The 21,253-nt window shown below is 40.8% G+C and overlaps 1 protein-coding gene across 1 annotated transcript in view; it reads right to left on the bottom strand.

The window, feature by feature from the left end:
* The window catches only part of CTNNBL1 (catenin beta like 1), a 166,729-nt gene that overhangs the window by 121,687 nt on the left and 23,789 nt on the right, over positions 1–21,253 (bottom strand). The window contains exons 2-3 of the mRNA XM_005895997.2: positions 10,870–11,058; positions 6,677–6,783 (exon numbers count right to left, since the gene is read on the bottom strand). Of these exons, the coding sequence (XP_005896059.1) occupies positions 6,677–6,783; positions 10,870–11,058 (296 nt within the window). The remainder of the gene's footprint in view (positions 1–6,676; positions 6,784–10,869; positions 11,059–21,253) is intronic.

Below are 21,253 nucleotides of genomic sequence, written 5' to 3'. Positions count from 1 at the left end.
TGCTGCCTCAAATGCTACCATGGTTTTAGGCTGCTTAAAAGAAGACAATAAGATAAGAGAAATGCTGACTATATGGCCTAAAAGTTTGTGACATCTGTTATGGGAATCTACTTTGTGAGGGATGAAAGTGAAAGTGAAAGTCGCTCAGTCATGTCCAACTCTTTGCGACCCCAGGGACTACACACAGTCCATGGAATTCTCCAGGCCAGAATACTGGAGTGGAGTTATGGAAACTAAATAACTTGGGGAAGCAACTGAAATCATAAGGAGTCTAACTACCCTCTTCCATGAGGATCTGTTGAAATTCTTTTTCATTCTGAGTTGAAATCTAAAGAGTCAGAGCTGTCAAATGATGAAATAAGTTTCTTTGGAAAGTTATACCCTTGTCACTGGGGGTAATTAATAAAGGGTGATATTTTAAAAAATCAATAATTAGAAGGGAGAAATAGACTTGTACTTTCCAGTCCCTTCCAACTTTGAAATTCCTCTTTCACATATGCAATCCTAACCAAGTATCTTTAAGTTTAGAAACTCAGAAAATTATCAAAACAAAATAAAACCAGCAGAAGTCAACTGTGAGCAGGGATATAGCATAAAAATACCACTGGGGTCCCATGTTACAAGAGTAGCGTGATATGGTGAGAAATGCTTGGACTTGGGAATGAGATTGACCTGGGTCACATCCAGCCTGTGTAACCATTAGCAGTTTGTTACTAAGTATTTATGGGCACATACTAGGTGTCCATATAACAGACAACAATCCCAGTTCTGTCCTCACTGAACTACCCTAGCACAAATATAAATAATCTATTGCATCCAATTAGTAGCAAGAATATCCAGCACTGCCCAAGAAAACTGCCCCTGGAACACAGAGCACCAGACTCCAACCTTGTCAAGGGAGACAGAGAATATTAACTAACCTACTTCTAAAACTCAACTTCCTTCATCTTTCTCTCTGAATTAAAGTGAGGATTAAAAGAGATAAAAAGAAGTTCCTAACAATTGTTGGTAGATAGCAGGCAATCAATGAATCTAGATTCCATCAAGTTTGCTATGCTATAACAAAGAAAATTCTCTTTTTGCTGACAGAAGTACAAGCTGACTCATTTTTAAGCACACGCTACACTGTTTGCAGATGGCTGTCTAGGGATTAGGCATACCTTCAGCAACAGATGACTCACAGCTGGGGGAGAGGATCAAGTTAGAGGTCAATGGGAAAGCAATAGAGCAACATATTAAAACAGTACCCCAGGCTGAGATGGGGTCACTGATTCCATCTGGTATGACGGAGAATATTCCGCTAGCCTGCTTATGTACATTTGCTTCGTATCAGCAGGATGCCCTCCTTCAACCACAAAAGTGAATTTTAGCAAGTGACCAGCAGTGTTCAAAAACACTATAAAAGCACCAGAAACCAGTACATGCTCCTGCAATCACAAAACCAGCTATAAGTGCACAGAGAACATGGTGCTTTCTTCACTTGCTTAAAAGCATGGTCCTGAGATTGAAGGGTCAGCGTAGGTGGTGGCTGGGGATCCTTTCAGGGGTCTATAACATCAAAACTATTTTTAGACTAACTCCAAAACATTATTTGCTTCTTTTACTCTCTTTCTCTCGGGAGTATACAGTGGAGTTTTTCAGAGGACTATACAACGTGTGATGCTACCACTGCTCTAATGGCGAATGATATGTGTGCTTGAATATTCTAGAATCTTCTAAGATAAGCACTTTGGGGTACTCAACAATTTATGTGTACAAAAGATGCCTGAGATTAAAAAATTTGAGGGCCACTGAACTAAATAATTCTGCCCCTGCAAAAATGAAGAGAAAAACTACTAAAGGACTTACTGGGGAAATAGCACACTCCACTCTATGTGCTGTTTGGGAGAAAGATCACACAGTGCAGAGCAGAGGCTGCATAAGGAGAATTGTCAATTGAATCTGAAACGCAGCCAAATGAAGAGAGGCATTTTTTGGTATGCAATCAAAATGACAATTGCATATATGGGAAAATAAATTTGAATGTTTCTGATCTCAACCGGAAAGTTTCATTCAAATATGCTCTAGCAATTTTCATCTTAATTGCACCTCGCTGGTCTAGAGAATTATAAAAGACCCTGCACCAGTAAGAATTCAAGAACTCAAGGTTAAAACACAATGTAGTTTCCTGACTGCTTTTGGACATAAAAAAAAAATGTTCTTTATGCATGATTTCAATTTGCAAATGTTCAGATTTAAAAACTAAAATAGTATATATATTGTCTGAATGACAAACACTGTTGATATTTTTAAATAAAATAACATTTCCTTAAAACCACTTCATGAATTGTAACAATGAATTCATGTAGTACCTACGACGTAGATGGTGAACAAAAGCTGCAGAAACCCACTGCTTAAAAGTATACCCACCAAATGGGCAAAGGCAATACTGGCATTTCAATAAGTAAACTGAGTTTCTTAAATTTCCAGTGTCATCCATCTATGGCATAGCTGCCTCATAATGTAGCCTGAAGTTCCAAGAAATGGGGATATAGTAAATATGACGTCAACTACGTAAGACCTCTCACGCGTACTGAGTACCTACAGTATGGCAGGCACTGTGCTAGGTACTACAGAGACAAGCAACACACAGTCCACCGAAAAGGAGCACAGAGTTGAATGCAGAAAAACCACTGAGTAAAGAAACAACAATAAAACAAATGGCACAGATGTTAAGGCAGATCAAATTCATTATGGGCAAGAATGCAGGGAAAGAGACCTGCTGATGGAAGAACTAAAGGAGACAGTGGAGAATTTGGCAGTAGCTATCACCCAGGTGGCTCAGTGGTAACGAATTTGCCTGCCGTGCTGGAAATGCAGGAGATGCGGGTGTGATCCCCAGGTTGGGAAGAACCCCTGGAGGAGGAAATGTCTCCGGTCTTCTTGCCTGGAGAATCCCATGGAGAGAGCCTGGCGGGCTACAGTCCATGGCGTCACAAAGAGTTAGACACGACTGAGCACCCATGCACGCATCAAAGTTTAAAATGTTCATGCTTTCAATCTGGGAATTCAGTATTTAGATATGTATCCTAGAGAAACACATGGATACCAAGACAAATGTACATACAGGTTCGCTACAGTATTACTCATAAAATCAGTATTACAAATAACATTGTAAATCAACTATGCTTCAATAAAAAAGGGAGACTAAAAAAATAACCAAATGTCCATCTAGAAAAACGTAACAAATAAATCATGGTTATCTCCAAACTACAAAATACTATGCAAACAGCCACAAAGCATAAGGTAAATATGCATATAGTAACATTGAAAGATACTCTGTTTCATGACCAAAAAGTAAAGGTGCAAGATAAGTACAGTATGACTTAGGTGGGAAAAAAATTTTGCATACCTATATATATATATGTAAATCAGTGTACAGAAAATAATGAAAAAGGATACTCACAGAAGTGTTCACAGGTGCTATCTCTAAGTAGGGGAATGGAAAGGGGGTCAGTGCAGGGAAAGAAAGCTTCCATCTTTCACATTTTTCATTCTACTTATGCACTGTTGGTATTTTTTATGACGACAGTCTATTTGCGTATTACTTATATAACCAAACACACACACATGCGGAATGACAAGTACAATTACTGCTGTATGGTAGTGCTGGTGGTGCTCAGCTGCTCAGTCGTATCCGACTCTTTGTGACCTTAGAGACTGTAGCCTGTTGTTCATGGATTTTTCCAGGCAAGAATACTGGAGTGGGTTGCCATTCCTCCTCCAGGGGATCTTCCCAATCCAGGGATCGAATCTGCATCTCTTGCATCTTCTGCATTGGCAGGTGGATTTTTTACCACGGAGCCATCAGGGAAGCCCATGTCATTCGGTGGAGGTCAGTGCAAAACCTGACGGGACTCTGGCGCTGGGAAAGCCGAGCTCTGATCCAGCCACTCCTACCATCAAAGGGGGCTGTGGCCTGAGGTCCAGTAACCAGGTTCTCCTCTCTCCACCTCCTCATCTACCATACAGACAGAATGCAGTGGACACCAGCCTTTCCAGGTTGACGTGAGGATAGAAGGCCCTCTGATACCCCTGTGCCTCTGTTCCTGCTGGTCACACTGCCTGGCGTGCCTTTCCCTGTTCTTTTCGACCTAACTAAAATCAAAATCAGCTCAAATACCACTTCTGCTGTGAAGCTCTCAATAAGCTCCAACTATTCACTGCTTCTTCCTCTTGTATTTCTTTTAAAGTATACTTTGTTCTACCATGTATTTACAGTCAGTCTCCCTAGTAATTTTGTTTGTCCATTTGTTTTTAAACCGTTTATTTTATATTGGAATGGAATACCAGACCACCTGACCTGCCTCTTGAAAAACCTGTATGCAGGTCAGGAAGCAACAGTTAGAACTGGACATGAAACAACAGACTGGTTCCAAATAGGAAAAGGAGTACGTCAAGGCTGTATATTGTCACCCTGCTTATTTAACTTATATGCAGAGAAGGTGATGGCACCCCACTCCAGTACTCTTGCCTGGAAAATCCCATGGATGGAGGAGCCTGGTAGGCTGCTGTCTGTGGGGTCACACAGAGTCGGACAAAACTGAAGTGACTTAGCAGCAGCAGCAGCAGCAGCAGAGTACATCATGAGAAACGCTGGGCTGGAAGAAGCACAAGCTGGAATCAAGATTGCCGGGAGAAATATCAATAACCTCAGATATGCAGATGACACCACCCTTATGGCAGAAAGTGAAGAGGAACTAAAAAGCCTCTTGATGAATGTCAAAGTGGAGAGTGAAAAAGTTGGCTTAAAGCTCAACATTCAGAAAACGAAGATCATGGCATCTGGTCCCATCCCTTCATGGGAAATAGATAGGGAAACAGTGGAAACAGTGTCAGACTTTATTTTTCTGGGCTCCAAAATCATTGCAGATGGTGACTGCAGCCATGAAATTAAAAGACACTCCTTGGAAGGAAAGTTATGACCAACCTAGATAGCATATTCAAAAGCAGAGATATTACTTTGCCAACAAAGGTCTGTCTAGTCAAGGCTATGGTTTTTCCTGTGGTCATGTATGGATATGAGAGTTGAACCGTGAAGAAAGCTGAGTGCCAAAGAATTGATGCTTTTGAACTGTGGTGTTGGAGAAGACTCTTGAGAGTCCCTTGGACTGCAAGGAGATCCAACCAGTTCATCCTAAAGGAGACCAGTCCTGGGTGTTCGTTCATTGGAAGGACTGATGCTGAGGCTGAAACTCCAATCCTTTGGCCACCTTATGCGAAGAGCTGACTCATTGGAAAAGACTCTGATGCTGGGAGGGACTGGGGCAGGAGGAGAAGGGGACAACAGAGGATGAGATGGCTGGATGGCATCACCGACTCGATGCACATGAGTTTGGGTGAACTCTGGGAGTTGGTGATGGACAGGGAGGCCTGGCGTGCTGCGATTCATGGGGTTGCAGAGTCGGACACGAATGAGCGACTGAACTGAACTGAACTGATAGCCAATTAACAATGCTGTAACAGATTCAAGGGGACAGCAAAGGGACTCAGCCATACATACACATGAATCCATTCTCCCCAATCTCTCCTCCCATTCAGGCTGCCACATAACATTGAGCAGAGTTCTTTGTCCCCTAGTAACCTTTAAACTTGAGTGCAAAGACTGTACTATTCAACTCCTCATTGCCTAGGGACAATATTAAGATTCATTAAAAGTGTATGTCCTGGAAGGGAGGAAGAGAGAGAAAGAGAGATTTAGGACATTAAAATCTGTATAAATACGAAAATCTACTTAGGATTCAAAACCGATTGAAAGCTATCAGAGTCTTCATAACAGCACTTCCTAGTGCACTGAGGAGCAATCAGATAACCATCAGTTCATGAGCACTTACTACATACCGGACACTGAGCTAAACCCTTGCCATTATTCTCATTTATTTCTCACAACAACCCTGTGGAGGAGGTACTATTTCTTTATACAGATGAGACACCTGGGGCTAAGAAAGAAGACCTGACTTGCTGAAGGTCATGTGGGAGTCACACCCATATCTGTCTAACCCCAAAGCCTTTGACATTTTCTCGGTAGTAAAGCTATCGCTAGTGGCAGCCATGGTTAGTTTTCTAGGGGCCTGGAAGAGAAATGCAAAAAAGAGTAAACAGATCCTAGGGTGGCATCTGGGAACCTGGCTTTTGAAACAGTTCCTAAGAGATAAGGTTTGCTTTACCCATCTGGGGCACTGAACATCTGCTTTCCGTCTGTGAGTCTGCAATTTTAGTAGTTGTTGCTGGCAGAGAATGCCATGGTCTGTCTTCAATAAATATCCTGGTCTCAGTCTCAAATGGGCTTCCCTAATAGAAACAGGGCACACGCGATGAGGTATTGCATTGCTGGAAGAAGGAGCCTGTCTGCTGACCCCTCCCAGGGGGCGGGAGAAAACACAGGAAGCCTGTTTGTGAATGTCTCCAAACTGCCTGATGTGTCTTTTCCCCTTGCTGATCCTACTGTGTACCCGAGTACCACTGATTCTGAGTCCCGAGAGAACTTCTAGTGATTTCCCAAACATGTGAGTCATCCTGGGACTCCCGACCCAAAGCACAGAAACCAAAGCAGACAAAACACACAAAGAGCAAAACAAAAATCAGCAACAAAGCATCTCAGAGGAGAAGGGGCAAAAAACAGCAAAACGAGCCTTACTTCTCTGGGTTGTCTGGAAACTTGATCCGCAACTCTTGGTTTTTGTATGATCTTTTCTCAAATGTCAGGATCATTTTCTTCACTGAGCTTTCATCCAATGGTTCTTCCTGGTGTAAAGAGACAACAATTCAGTCCAAAGGGATTGTTTCTTATTCACTAATCACTACTTCCTTCCCATGGCTTTTACTATGCCACTCTGCCACTCACCTTTCTGGATTAAGTGTACAATACACACATACTCCCCTCCACCCCCTATTAGAATGAGGGTTAAGAGTCTACATCATGTGCTACTTAGTATCATTACCCTGTGTGTCTCACATTTAGCCCAGGAAGTTCAGCTTAAGGTGTTAAAGATTCACTCATTCAACAAATACTTGAGTATACTGTATGGCATTGGAGTAAGCAACAGTAGTAAATGAATATTATATAATATTTATCTCATCCTTCTCTTCTTTCATACAGATAAGATAACCTTCAGAGTTTTAAAAGAACTTGTTCAAGGTCAAACCCTGAGTCAGTGACAGTGGCCCTCAATCTTCTCCCCACACCAGGGGTCAGGAAATTGTGGTCCACATGTCAAATTCAACTTAGAGCCTATTTTTGTATGCCCGCCCGCAACGTGGGAGACCTGGGTTCAATCCCTGGGTTGGGAAGATCCCCTGGAGGAGGAAATGGCAACCCCCTCCAGTATTCTTGCCTGGAGAATCCCCATGGAAAGAGGAGCCTGATGGGCTATAGTTCACTGTGTCACAAAGAGTCAGTCATGATTGAGTGACTAAGCACACACACACACACACACACACACACACACAAGATAAGAATGGTTATTAAGCAGCAACAGTCACTGCTTTGTGTTTCTTATACATTACATTACATTTCTTATACATTACTGTATCTAGCCCATCCTAGCTGCTGAGAAGGGAATCAAACAGGGACCTGGAATCCTGATACAGCAACAAGAATTTAGTAATCTCGCTCAGAGTAAGCATAAAAAACACCCCAGCAGGCCACATAGTTTTCTCACTTCTCATATACTGGAATAATACCTACAAAGGTAAATAAAATGAGTTTTTGAAAACAGAATCATTTCCTCCAAAAAAAAAAATCTACACTAAAATTTCAGAAATGCTTTTTCTTCAGTTTATTTCCCAGTTTAATCTGCTGCAGTTCACTCTGCCTCTCCAACACTCTCCCAACTCCTAGCTTCACAGCTTGATAGTCACTGACCATAACTCACACCGAATGCCATTAAGAGAACCAGAAATAGATCCTTTTGGAAAGCACTGAATCATCTCATAATTCTTTTAAGTTCCCAAAAATGTTAGCTATTATTTTATTAAATTTAGATTCTGACATATTGAGTTTTAAATGGGAGATACCTGTAACATTCATTTGTGCATGACACATTCCTTAGATTTTTAATCAATGACTCCTGGACCCAGAGGGACTCTGTTGGAACCACCCACAACCTGCTTCCCAGTGTCTATGGCTTTACAGAGAAGTTCCCTGACTTGGTAAAAACTGAAGTCAGTGCTCTGGCCCAGTCAGGACTCAGAGCTGTAGCTTCACTACTTACTACTCACGTAGCAATGTCACTTTGCTGAATGTATTATCTTCAAACCCTCACCAAGTCTCATTGATTCTACCTCATATGTGAGTCCATCCACTTGCATTTTGAATAAAATTCCATATTGTTCACATGACCTATATAAGGATGGTCTGGCAGGATCTGGCCCAGTAATCTCCCCAACCCCCAATCCCCGTTGGTGGCCCGTGTCCACTTGTTCACTGTTGACTCTCCAGCACCCAGGACAGGGCCTGGCATACAGGAGGCATCCAGTGACGATCTGCTGAAGGAAGGAAGGAAGGTAAGCAGAGAGGGGAAAACTATCACCTTTATCTTTCAAGGTCATAGAGATGACCTAAAGACATGAAGCACATAAATCTGTTTCATAAACTACATGACACTATACTAATGTAAGCTATTATTGTAACTCGTTGTAGCTTGGTTAGTCGCTAAGTCATGTCTGACTCTTTTGTGACCCCATGGACTGTAGCCCGCCAGGTTCCTCTATCCCTGGTATTTCCCAGGCAAGAATACTGGAGTGGGTTGCCATTTCCATCTCCAGGGGATCTTCTTGACCCAGGGATCAAACCTGTGTCACCTGCTTTGCAGGTGAATTCTTTATCAGTGAGAGACCTGGGAGGCCCTTATTGTAACACTTAGCATGAGTGTTAATGTACCCAACTTATCACTGGGATTTAACTAAAAAATAATTTAAATTTCTAGGAAAGGGTTAAATCACTTTTAAGCAACTTCAATACCCACGGCTCTTCTTTCCCTTAGCTAACATCCTGCCCACCCTGTAGAAGAAAACTTTATTAGTGTTAATAATACAGCTCTCACAGGATTCCCAAAGTCTTAGCCTCTCCAGGGTTTGGCCTTCCCTCCTTTAATCTGTCTCCAACACTGGGGGAAAACTGAATTATCAGTCTTAGTCATCGGCCACAGCAGTATCTCCAATAGCTCAACGTCAGAAACCAGAGGGAGATTTCAGAAAGATGAATGCTGGTGATGTAGCACAAAAAGGACAATCATATTTTACAAGTTCACGTGACTTTACAGGGGCAAACATCACTTGTTTTTCATCAGATGGGACTTTGGTGGCAGAGAGAAAATAACTCCTGGACTTGTAGCCCTCCATGTGTCATTTTTACAAAGCGATCTCTCTTTCCCTGTCCCTTCCCGGAAGGGCTGGTCCCACACTGCATTTCTGTCTCCCAGGCTAGAAACCATTTACCCATGACAGCTACTAGCCTAATCCCCCAGTACCAGCAGTGCCCGACACAGGAATTATACCTGCCAATTAACTGCTGCTGCAGGGCTAACAGATTGAGCAGAAGCTAGTGAGGAGGGAGGGCGAGAGGGAAAATGTGCTACACACACTGTTTGTCTAAGGCTGGCAGGACTGCTGTCCTCAGAGAGGAGATTCAGGACTGTCTCCCACCACAGATTTCCAAAGTGTCACCACCTTTTAGGGGCAGACCCCCAAATTAGCACTGGTAGAAATCCTAATGAGGAGAGGGCTACTGTCATAACACAGTAAGGACCTTTTTCAGAATATGAATCAATTTTTTTTTTCCTTCTCAGATTCACACTCCAGCTTCATTTTTTAAAATCCAAACTTAGCATCATGTCTTTGAGGGAACCAAAAAACAGCTGGCTCTTAAGAATCTATTTCCATAATTCATATTGAACAAAATGCCAGGGTGAAATAATATACAAGTTAACACTTCAAGATTTCAAAAGACACAAAGGCAAGGTCATTTGATTTTTAATCGCTGATATTTTACCTCTATTCTTTTCAGCTTCATTCATTTATTCATTCAATAAATATTGGTTAAGGGCTTACACCAAGAGCTAGGCATTGCTTGGAATGCTAGAGATACAGCTGTGAACAAAACCCAGCCCGTCCCCATTTTCAGAGGAGATTGGGGAGAGGACAACAAATGAGTAAAATAACAAATAGGAAGACAGTATGTAAAATAAAGTGGTAAGAGAGTAAGAGAATGATTACTCTCAAGAGGGCACAGAAGGGAGAAGGTTCAGAGGCAGCAGTGAGTGCAAAGGCCCGGAGGCCACCTGAGGAACAGCAGATAGAAAGGCTTGGCCAGCTCTTTCCCTAAACAGCATTTTTTCAATCACATATAAACACCCAATCCCTTACCTCCTCCTGTAATTTCTTCAACTTTGTTGCTTTGGTAAGGCTGTTTTAACTGCCTGAAAGGCCCTTCTTTCACTCGTTTGATAAAATTCTATTCCTCTTTCAAAGACTATTGACTGTGCTTAAAAATGAGTGCCATCTATGTGCCCTCAGTATGGGCTAGGAAACCACCGTGATCCTCCTCAGTCCATACCAACAGCCCCACAGTTCAGTGCTTGGGCCTCAGTTATAATATATAATCCAGAATAATTTAAAAACTCTATCTGTAATGTTCTTCACACTTTGCAAAATGCCTTCCAAACTCCACTTAACCTTCATACCAACACTGTGAAACAAATATTCTTAACCCCATTTTACAGATTAAGCTGGGAAGCTCAGAGAAACTAAGCATTTAATCCCAAATCATGCTCTACAGACACTGCATCAAGGCTGAGCATCTCAGCCCCCAGCCCATCTCTGCCACCTTACCTCTTCCTCTTCCTCCTCACCCTCTCTGTCGATAATTTGAAGCAGCCGTTTTTTGTCATCATCTGCTTCTTCCACCACAGTCATCTCCTCCTCCCGATAGCGGCCACGCTCTCGAGTACCAGCTTGTCTCCGACGCATCTTCAGCTCTTCCTCTTCGTCATCCCGGGGACGTTTTGTGCCCCTGTTGGGCTAAGAAAGACAAAAAAGAAACACAGGATTTTAGAGCTGGAAAATATGTAGAAGGGAGTACACACCAAATATTCCAAAAGTGTTCAAAAATTCCACAACCGAAAAGCACCATAGCACACAATTTCTACCACAAAATGAAGTAAAGCTCTAAGTCATTATTTTTCAGGCCCTTAGTGATTCTATACATACAGGGTTACAGTCACCTACAAGATGCTGCTGCTGCTAAGTCGCTTCAGTCATGTTCGACTCTGTGTAACCCCATAGACGGAAGCCCACCAGGCTTCCCCGTCCTTGGGATTCTCCAGGCAAGAACACTGGAGTAGGTTGCCATTTCCTTCTCCAATGCATGAAAGTGAAAAATGAAAGTGAAGTCACTCAGTCATGTCTGACTCTTAGCGACCCCATGGACTGCAGCCCACCAGGCTCCTCCGTCCATGGGATTTTCCAGGCAAGAGTACTGGAGTGGGGTGCCATTGCCTTCTCCGACCTACAAGATAGTTGGCTTTTATTTGTTACAGAATTTTTTCAAGACACAAAGGTTAGCCCTTCACAAAAGTTCTCGTTTATACAGAAACCACAGGGAACAAAGTCACTTTGAGCTAATTAAGCTCTATTTAATAGTTAGGATTCAGTCGCCAACATCAATCCCTTAGCACATGGTTTTAATTCAGGTCTGAGACAGATTATAGTCACTCACAAGCAGCTCAAACAAAGAATACTACATATATAACTTCCAAGGGTCCACAACACTTTAAATTCCTACTTTACAGGCAAGTATAGTAAGGCCAAAGGTCAATGATTACCCACGGTCACAAAACAGCAGTTTTTACAACTGCTTGACATTCAATTGGAATAAAACAGGGCACTTCGGAAATGGGCTTCAGAACTGAGGGTAATCTTTCTCCTCAGCACTCTACAGCCCTGCAGTAGACACCCAACAGCCCGATGCCTCCATTCAGCTCCAAGTGCTACTGTACAACTTCAGGCACCTCATTTAATGTCTCTAAGCTTTAGTTTTCTCATCTGAAAATGGAGATTACAACCCTTTTCTCCCTGTGTAGTTAAAAAAAAAAATGTTTGTGTATCTGAACCATTTTTTTCAGCTTTATTGAGATATAACTGACATTATGTCAGTTAATATAAACTGACATTAAAAACTTAATCACTGTGCAAGTTTAAAGTGTACAAAGTGTACACATGACAACATGATGTGATTCACACACATATTGTGAATAATACCACAATAAGGTGAGTTAACAACTGTATCACCTCACATAATTACATTTTCCCCCCACCCCCGATGGCAAGGACATTTAAGATCTTAGTAACTTTCAAGTACTAATACAGTATTATTAACTATAATCACTCTGTTATACATTAGATTCCCAGAACTTATTTATCTCATAACTGGAAGTTTGTACCAAATGGCTGCAAACATTAGTGAAAGAATTCTAAATTATTCATATAACAGTACTAGACAAATTAAAATTATTTTTATTGTTTAGTTTCTAAGTCATGTAAGACTCTCCTGAGACCCCATGGACTGTAGCCTGCCAGGCTCCTCTGTCCAGGGGACTTCCCAGGCAAGAATACTGGACCGGGTTGCCATTTCCTTCTCCCGGAGATCTTCCCAACCCAGGGATCGAACCCACGTCTCCTGCTTAGCAGGTGGATTCTTTACCACTGAGCCACCTGGGAAGCATATAAAATTATTTCTGTGAGTTAATTCATCAAATGATTGTGTCTTCCCCAACACAAAACACTTAAGAGTGTTAGACTCTTCAATGAGCTTTTCTTTATCTGTGATACTAACTGCACACACCAAAAGTGTGCTGGGTGCAATGTGGTATGTTATTAGCAAAGTGAGGAAAACGCTGCATTCACTGCCATCCTGCTAAGTTGTTTGGTGATAACAGACAAATTTCTCTTCTACATGTTACACATGTCCTCTTGTGACTTATAAGCCACACTGTTACTGAACTCCTCCACCCCAGTGGTGCAAAGTCATTCCCCTCTATACTCAAGTACCCTGCTGGGCCCACATACCAGGTGCTTCAGTAAGTCTCAGCATACGACACAGCTTAGAAAACTCACATTAGACAATTTGGTTTGTGGGATACCACCTGCTATTTTTCGCTCTGCTCCTGAGTCTCCCTGGGATAGATTATAATTTCATATGATCACACTCTATTTCCATAAATATAAAAATTACCAAAATTGCTGCCATTATTACCTGTCGACATTTTAAAAACGAGAAGAAAAAGGAAATCAACATGGCAGTAACCACAGAGCACAAGGAAAAGGAGGTGGTGGTTTTCATGTGAGAAGGAGAAGGAGGTAGTTAGCTCTGAAAGGAGGGGAGGCTCTACACTGGAAATCTGCAGCTCCCCAGCAGGTAAGGAACTTCAGCCCTCCCGGGAGCACTAATTCTTTCAGGCTCATAAAATAAGCCCTGCTGTGGTTCTGATTAGCGTGAGCCTATTGCAGCAGCCAAGTCAAAGCATGAACTCCATAGTTCTCCACGGAGAGGAGATTTCTGGATTGTTTATCTCAGAGCAGAGAGCAAAGGCAGTGGACCACAGTTAAAGGGGAAAGCTAAATCCAGCCACAGTTAAAAAATGCAAAAAAAAGAATACTGGCAATGGCTCTTTTGAACACATCTTCTAATCCACTTCTGTGAAACAAACGTTTCAGAGGTCAGGGAGGAGTTTCATTTTTACCACTGATAATAATAATTTCCAGTGAAATAGCACTTTCCTTCTGCAGAGCTTAAAGCGCTCCTTTTCATCTTCACCCCATCTCTGGGGACGAGAAGTAATTAACAGTTTCATTTTATAAGCAGGGAGACAGGATGCCTGAGATCCTTTAATAAACTCTTGTAACAACAACCTGGCGCCTTCTAAAAGTTGAAACTGATCTCTGGCTAGTTTGCCAATTTCCATGATTCCAGAACCCTAATTGAGACAGATTTGAGGGACTTTCAGGCGAGAACAAATACCCATGAACCTAAGTCATACAAGACCTCGGCCAAGTTAAAATAGTATTTGCTAGGCCATTCATTCAACAAATAACTTATTAAAGAACTCCAAAGCTTGAAGGATCCTCGAGTCATCAGCCTGGCCTAGTACCGGTCCCAGGCTTCCATTAGGGTAATGTCTAAATGGGGACCTGGGATAGACTGTGAGAATGGATTTTAGAGACAAGAATAGCTTTGCTAATCTTCATGAAGAGTTTTAAGCACATTCCTGAGAGGGCAACCTTTAGGTTTACCCACTGCGTCTCCAATTTCCTTCCTGTTCACACAGGGTATTCAGCTTTACCTCCTCTCATGGAGGACAACTCTATGACAGAACAGACACAGGAAAACCCACCGGGATAGTTCAACATGGCTCCTTCACCAACATACCAGCTTCCCATCCCACTCTCCAACAGATGGATAAGTTGTTCAAAGGCCTGGATATGTTTTATTTCAGCACTTTTCTCTCCCAAGGCAAAATTTTAAGAACTTCTGTCCTTCATTTCTCTTCTCAACTCTCAATTCTCTCTTTTTCAGATACTGATAACCCTCTAAATAGAGAAATTTCTATTCATTTCTGAAATCTGACCACTCTAAGTAATAAAGGTTAAAAATTCATTTCTTTAACAAATATATAATAAACGCCAACTCCATGTAAGGCACTGTGCTGGGGACTAGCAACACATGTGAAAATAAGACAAACACTGCTTTGCTCTCAAGGGGCTTAAAAGTCTAGGCCACAGCAGTCAGTCAAAATACACTGTAAGCCAAAGACGTAATTTAAAATTTTTTAGCTGCCAAATTTTAAAAAGTAAAAAGAAATACACAAAATTAATTTTAATATATTTTATCTAATCCAATATATCTAAAATATTATCATTTCAACATGCAATGAACATAAAAAATTACTCATGATGTATTTCACTTTTTTTTGTAAGTACTAAGTCTTTGGAATTTGGTGGATGTATTTGACACTCGTGATGCAGCTCAAACAGACCTGGCCCCATTTCAGTGCCCAACAGACATATGCAGCTAGTGGCTACCTTACTGACATCCCAGGTCTAAGGAATTTTCATCTGAGGGGTTCCTGTTCCCTGATAATGTCAAAATAAAATTGGGTTTCTGACAATGAAATAGGCACTCATATTTATGAAATATGAAAGATCACCCATTAAAACCTATGAAGCTAACAACACCCTGACCCAGAAATAAACTTCTAGATTATATTTACCCATATTCACCACTGAGGGAGTGCTCAGTTGCATAAAACAAAGCAAGAATATGCAGGCAGAGAAGAACCGAGGAGCTGTCAAACTGATTTCACTACGGAAGAGCCAACGGGCTCTGGATCCAGAAGGGAAACAGAGCACTCACAGCCTGTCAGAGAGAGGTCAGCAGCTCAGGCCTGAGGTCTCCTTGTGTCTCACACAACCAGTCCCAAGAAGATCAAGCCATTCTTACCAGTCACCTTTGGAGATTAATTTGGGTATCTGAAAGGTGTTTGGAATCCCTCAAGATGAAGGAATGACAAAAGAAACTGTTCTTAATAAAGTCATTTCTCGGCTGCTGCTGCCCACAGCAAAAAAAATGATTAACTTCTAACTTCCGATGTACTAGAACATCAGCCTTTGAGGATTTTTACAGTCTTCTATAATTCCCTGCTTACTCCCAATAGGTGGTGAGTGGAATAAATGCTCACTAAGCGTTTGCCACCAGCCAACTACAGGATACAGCTGGTATCCTTTCTAGGCTACACAAAGGGTTCCCACATGCTCAAAGCCAATAGGAAGCTCCAAGAATACATATTACATATATGTATATATATATATATGCATATATAAATATATATTTTTAACTTTCCAAAAATCTTAAAAGCCTTGTGTGTTTGTGTATGATGGATGAGAAATATATATACCCATCTGACTAGAAATAAAAATCAAGACATCTTCATGAAAGCTTTGAAAGCATTAAAAAAATTAAATAAGCAATCTGCTTAGAATACTCCCTGCATACCCAGACAATATCCAACCTAAAGCTTTAGGTTTCATTTTTCCCCCTCTCTCTTTCTCTGTCTCTCTCTCTCTTTTTAATTAAAAAGCAATGAGAAGCTGTAGCTATAATGAGGGGCTGTGGGAAAATGCAGTTATATTGGGCTCAAAGTAATGTACCATAGGAAGAGGCTACCTCACCAGAACGAATCCTAAATTAAAACTCCACTATGAAACCAACTCCATTTCCTCTGAGCATGCAATCTATATTATCGCATTTATGGTCTGTCTCGACCTCAATTAGACTTGGGGATGGGGGGCGGAGAAAGGGGACTTCTATAATAAGCAATAATGGTATCATTATGATAAATTATGAAAACACACAGTGCAATTATTAATGTGAAGAGCACATTTGTACTAGGATATAATGTAGATGCGCATTTGTGGGGGGAACATCTAAATGTAGCTCAATATTCCGAGTTACCTGGCTAAGAAATGGAGTAATTTTCACAAAATGTACTTTGTTAATGGCAGAAAAAATATGTTCAATTTTATTAAGGAAATGGAAAACTCAAAAGGAAATCTGTTAACTTTATAATAAACCAGGAATTCTTCACCTAGCACCAAGCAGGTCACATATCTTCAGAATATGGGCCTTCCAAGTGGGGGCACAAAGGGCCGTTTCCTAAATATCAAACAGTAGGAAAGACTCAGAAATCTGAGCTGAAAGAGATAATCTAGTTTCTCCCGCTTTTTATAGAAATAGGGACATCTGAGCTCAGTGTGTTTAAGCACCTTGTCTGTGGTAGGTAATAACATAAGGCTTCTAATTCCCAATATAGTTCGTTTCCTCCTTTGCCATACTAATCAGTCATTCCTAACCTGTGTGCAGTGGTGATATCCTGTTTGGAGAAGGAATTTTGGAGTCAGATTTTCCTAAATTCAGATCCTGGTCCCTTTACTTAGCAGCCCTGGAAAGTAACTTACTCATTCCAGGTTTGTGTTTTTTCAATCTACAAACTAGGAACAACAACCGCTTTCACACAGACATTTGTGTATAGATGTATGTATACAGATAAAGGCCAGTCTTTCTAAAGTGCTAATCACAGTTTAGCCCGCAGAAGACAATACATGTGTCTCTCTTGGACACACCTGACTCAAAATCAAAGAAATTCAAGGTTGGAAAGGGTATTGACCATTATCAATTTTTAAAATAAGGATCCCAAAATTCAAGGTTGGAAAGAGTATTGACCATTATCAGTTTTTAAAATAAGGATCCCATTTTTTTTTAATTTAAATTTATTTATTTTAATTGGAGGCTAATTACTTTACAATATTATATTGGTTTTGCCATACATCAACATGAATCCGCCACGGGTGTACACGTGTTCCCCATCCTGAACCCCCCTCCCACTTCCCTCCTCGAACCATCCCTCTGGGTCATCCCAGTGCACCAGCCCCAAGCATCCTGTATCATGCATTGAACCAGGACTGGGGATTCGTTTCTTATATGATATTATACATATTTTAATGCCATTCTCCCAAATCATCCCCCCCCTCCCTCTCCCACAGAGTCCAAAAGACTGTTCTATACATCGGTGTCTCTTTTGCTATCTCGCATACAGGGTTATCATTACCATCTTTCTAAATTCCATATATATGCGTTAGTATACTGTACTGGATCCCATTTTTAATGTCAACATATTTGACAGACCCCATACCCAGCTGCATTTTTTAGTATCCAATGAGTGAGAAAATGCACAATGACAACAGATAGTTTCTACGTATCTGGTAATACTTTTCCACTGAATTTGTGTTTTTAACTCCCACATTTCTGAGAGAGAGAAGAGCAGAGCTGACAGAAATAGAGAGAGAGTGATCAATTTTCAGAGAGATTTTGAGAGACTGAGATTCATTCTACAGAAAATGCTTGTATACATCTGGATTCGAAACCTTGTGGCATAATTCTGAGCGCTAGAGACAATCCAGACTTCAGGAACCCTTCATCTAACTGGATTATCTTTCTGAGGTGTGAAGACCCTTTAAAACATTGTGGTATAGGCTGGGGCTTTCCTAACACTTTTGGTGACCAGAAACTTAACCTTCTCCCTAAACTGCACCCCCTCCATCTCCGGATCACTCAGAGAGTTCATTCAATTAAGGAGAAACCTTTCAACTTATAATTTTCTTCCCCAGTCCATAATCTTTCTCCTTAAAGCAATATAAAATTGGTTTAGTCTCACTCTCACATTAAAAAAAAAAAAAAAAACTTTAGATTTTAAGACAGTAATCCTATTTCATTCTGCCTCTCCCACTGCCTTTTCTTTTCAAAATAAACACTTTCAATATGAGAGGGGAAGAGTATATGCAACAGGTATGGGAGGTATATACATAATTAAATTCCTTCCTACCTTTATTTTGGGATTTCATCATTTTAAAGCTTTCCGATACCTCTTCAGATATTAGACATATGGAATGCCACAAACCCAAGATTGTGGACGGATTGCTCTAACCAGTTCGAAGTGCTCAGAAATCATCTGCTGTTAACCTCGCCTGATTACATTTTGTCAGAATAAAAAGGAGTTTTCAAACATTCATTTTGACCAGATGGTAGTGAGTGGCCTGACCCAGAAGTTACAGATGAGCTGCGGTAATGAGTTTTCCCTTGCCTTTGCTGGCTGCACATTCACTGGTGACATTTTACAACTAGGGCTTCTGGCTCAATCAATATTTGCAGGCATGAAACCTGCCAAAGTTAACATCAGGGCTCCCTTGCAAATTTGCTTGAGGCACCAGAACTGAAAAAGCTCACAATCTCTAATGCCGCAAGTATCATCAGCCAGAGTTCATAATTAGGGATCAAAGTCATCCGAGACAGAAAATTCTACCCACTCAAAGGGTTGTTGTGATGATTAAAACATCTTACAAAGGGGCTTTGTGTAAACCATAAAGCACTATTATCAACATAAGGGATTATCATAATCACATTTTTAAGAAATATCTCAGTGGCAATTCCAGATATTCACATATAATTATATATTATGCCTTTGCAAGAATCATGGCAATATGCCACCTTTTCTTCTGAAGAAAAACCAGGTACCAAAAACTCCTCAAAATCTCAAAGCAAAGTCAATGCAAATATTAAACAGAACCCTCATTTATTTAACTCCCAATTTAAAAGATTACAGATACTAATTGCTCGAGAATGTGGGTTTTACCAATGTCCACAAGGGGTGGGGGTGGGGGGAAAATCAATGTATCAGAAAGAAACATCACCAAAGTTCTCACATATGATCTGGAATCTGATTGGCTGACAAGCAACATGGATGTGATTTATGATTTAAATCACCAGTCATGAAGACCCTACTTAACAATTTTTCCTACCAAAAGAATTTTTACTCTTTGTTAAAGCCTGAATATATGTTCATCTCGCTTCCAAAGAGTGTGCATAATTCCTTTTTTGGAAGTACGAACTACTCTTTAGCGTTTGTGATTTACTTTGACATCTTCTCTGATTAATTCTGCAGTTGCATCAGAAAGCCGAATGTTGATTTGGTTTCTTTATTTATCAAGCCTAACAGAGGCAGATACTTGTAAAATCATTGTAAGGTAAACCACCTCCATTTTAACAGACAATATGAATGTTTTGTTAGCTACACCAGAACCATGATCATTCATTCATTCACTCAGAAAGTATTTACTGAGCTAATAAAACCTGAATATCACTCTATTAGGTGCTGGAGGGAATATCAGATATCAAACCAAGAACAACCACCATAGTAGAACTGCACTGAACTAAAAGAAGCAACAGAGTACAATGCAGAGAGGAGACCAATAATCCAAAAAATCTGGGTGCTAGTGAATCACTTAAAAGTCACATGACTTTAGATTAGTCATTGAACCTACTAGCCCTGCATTTATAAAAATGCTCTGCCCTTGCTCTGTTACCTCACGGGATTGTCTTTAATCAGGCAAGGGAGAGTAAGAGTAAGTAAAATAAAGATACAGCACTTTGAAAAGAAAACAGAGCCTAGGATTCAATTTCTTTTAATGACAGCTAACCGCAAAGTCCTACATATACAACAGACTTTTACAATTACTTTTGACGCAGAATATAATCACAATTATATTTCTCTGTCTGCCCAAGTGAGTGACTTTGTGAAAGGTTTTGTTGAGATAAAGATACTCTGTAGTATTGTAAACCCTTAGCCTTAGTCAGGAGTAACAGTATCAAGGGACTACAACCAGTTGGGCGTGACTTGTTCTGCAGGATTCCCTGCTAGCTTCTCCTTCCCCCTCCCCCAATTGTGTGCATAACCGTACCATTTTGCCAAATTTATTTCAGATCTTTTTTTTAAGCATAAAATATTATACAATTAAAGTGTCCTATGTACCCTTCTCTAATCCCATGTCACTGTGTACCCCTCCTTAATCTGGGTTCCTTATCCCCCTTCTTAGAAGTGATCATTATCCTAAACTAGGTGAGTGGTAGTACAGACAGGTAGAATCCTAACTGGTTGAACAGAAAGAGTATGAGCAGGCTCAAGTCCTCTGTTTAAATTCAAAATAGTAAATACATAAAGTCCCTGCCAGGGGATATATGACTTCAGAGCTGACAGTTTTAGCAAACGTCTTTTTCAACAGGATGGCCAACTTAAATTTTTTAAAAACTGAATGCACATTAAGGGTGCACTATTAGAAGTAAATATCCAATTTGGCTACAGTCCCATAGAACAGAGTTAGCCACCACATTTTAAAAGAGGCACTGTAATCTCAATATTGCATAAGCAGGGTAACACAGGGTCTGAACCCTTGCTACAGAAAAACAAACAATAAGGGAGTGAGAGAAGAATCTGGAAGGGATCCAGGAGTCACCTTCAGGTATTCAAATGATGCCTTGGAATGGATACATAGTGCTACCATGAAGAACAGATCACCCTCCTTTCTCCTTTTATTCCAGCTAGAGAAATCCTACTCAGCCTTAAACCCCAACTCAAAGGTCACCCGCTCTAAAGTCATCCAAATGCTGCCCAGGAAGACCTCTGAGCTTCCTCAGCACTGTATCATATCATACCTCTATCAGTACACAACATGTGCATTAATAAATCTCCTTCTCCACCACTAAATCATAGGCTAGGTCCTCTAGGGTAGGTGTCCTGAGATCTAACATTGCTGCTAACACACTCAGCAT

Source organism: Bos mutus, chromosome 13 (assembly GCF_027580195.1).
Source record: "Bos mutus isolate GX-2022 chromosome 13, NWIPB_WYAK_1.1, whole genome shotgun sequence".
Classification (NCBI taxonomy): Eukaryota; Metazoa; Chordata; class Mammalia; order Artiodactyla; family Bovidae; genus Bos; species Bos mutus.
Note: the sequence above shows the minus strand (reverse complement) of the source record. Positions and strands in the feature narration are given on the sequence as shown.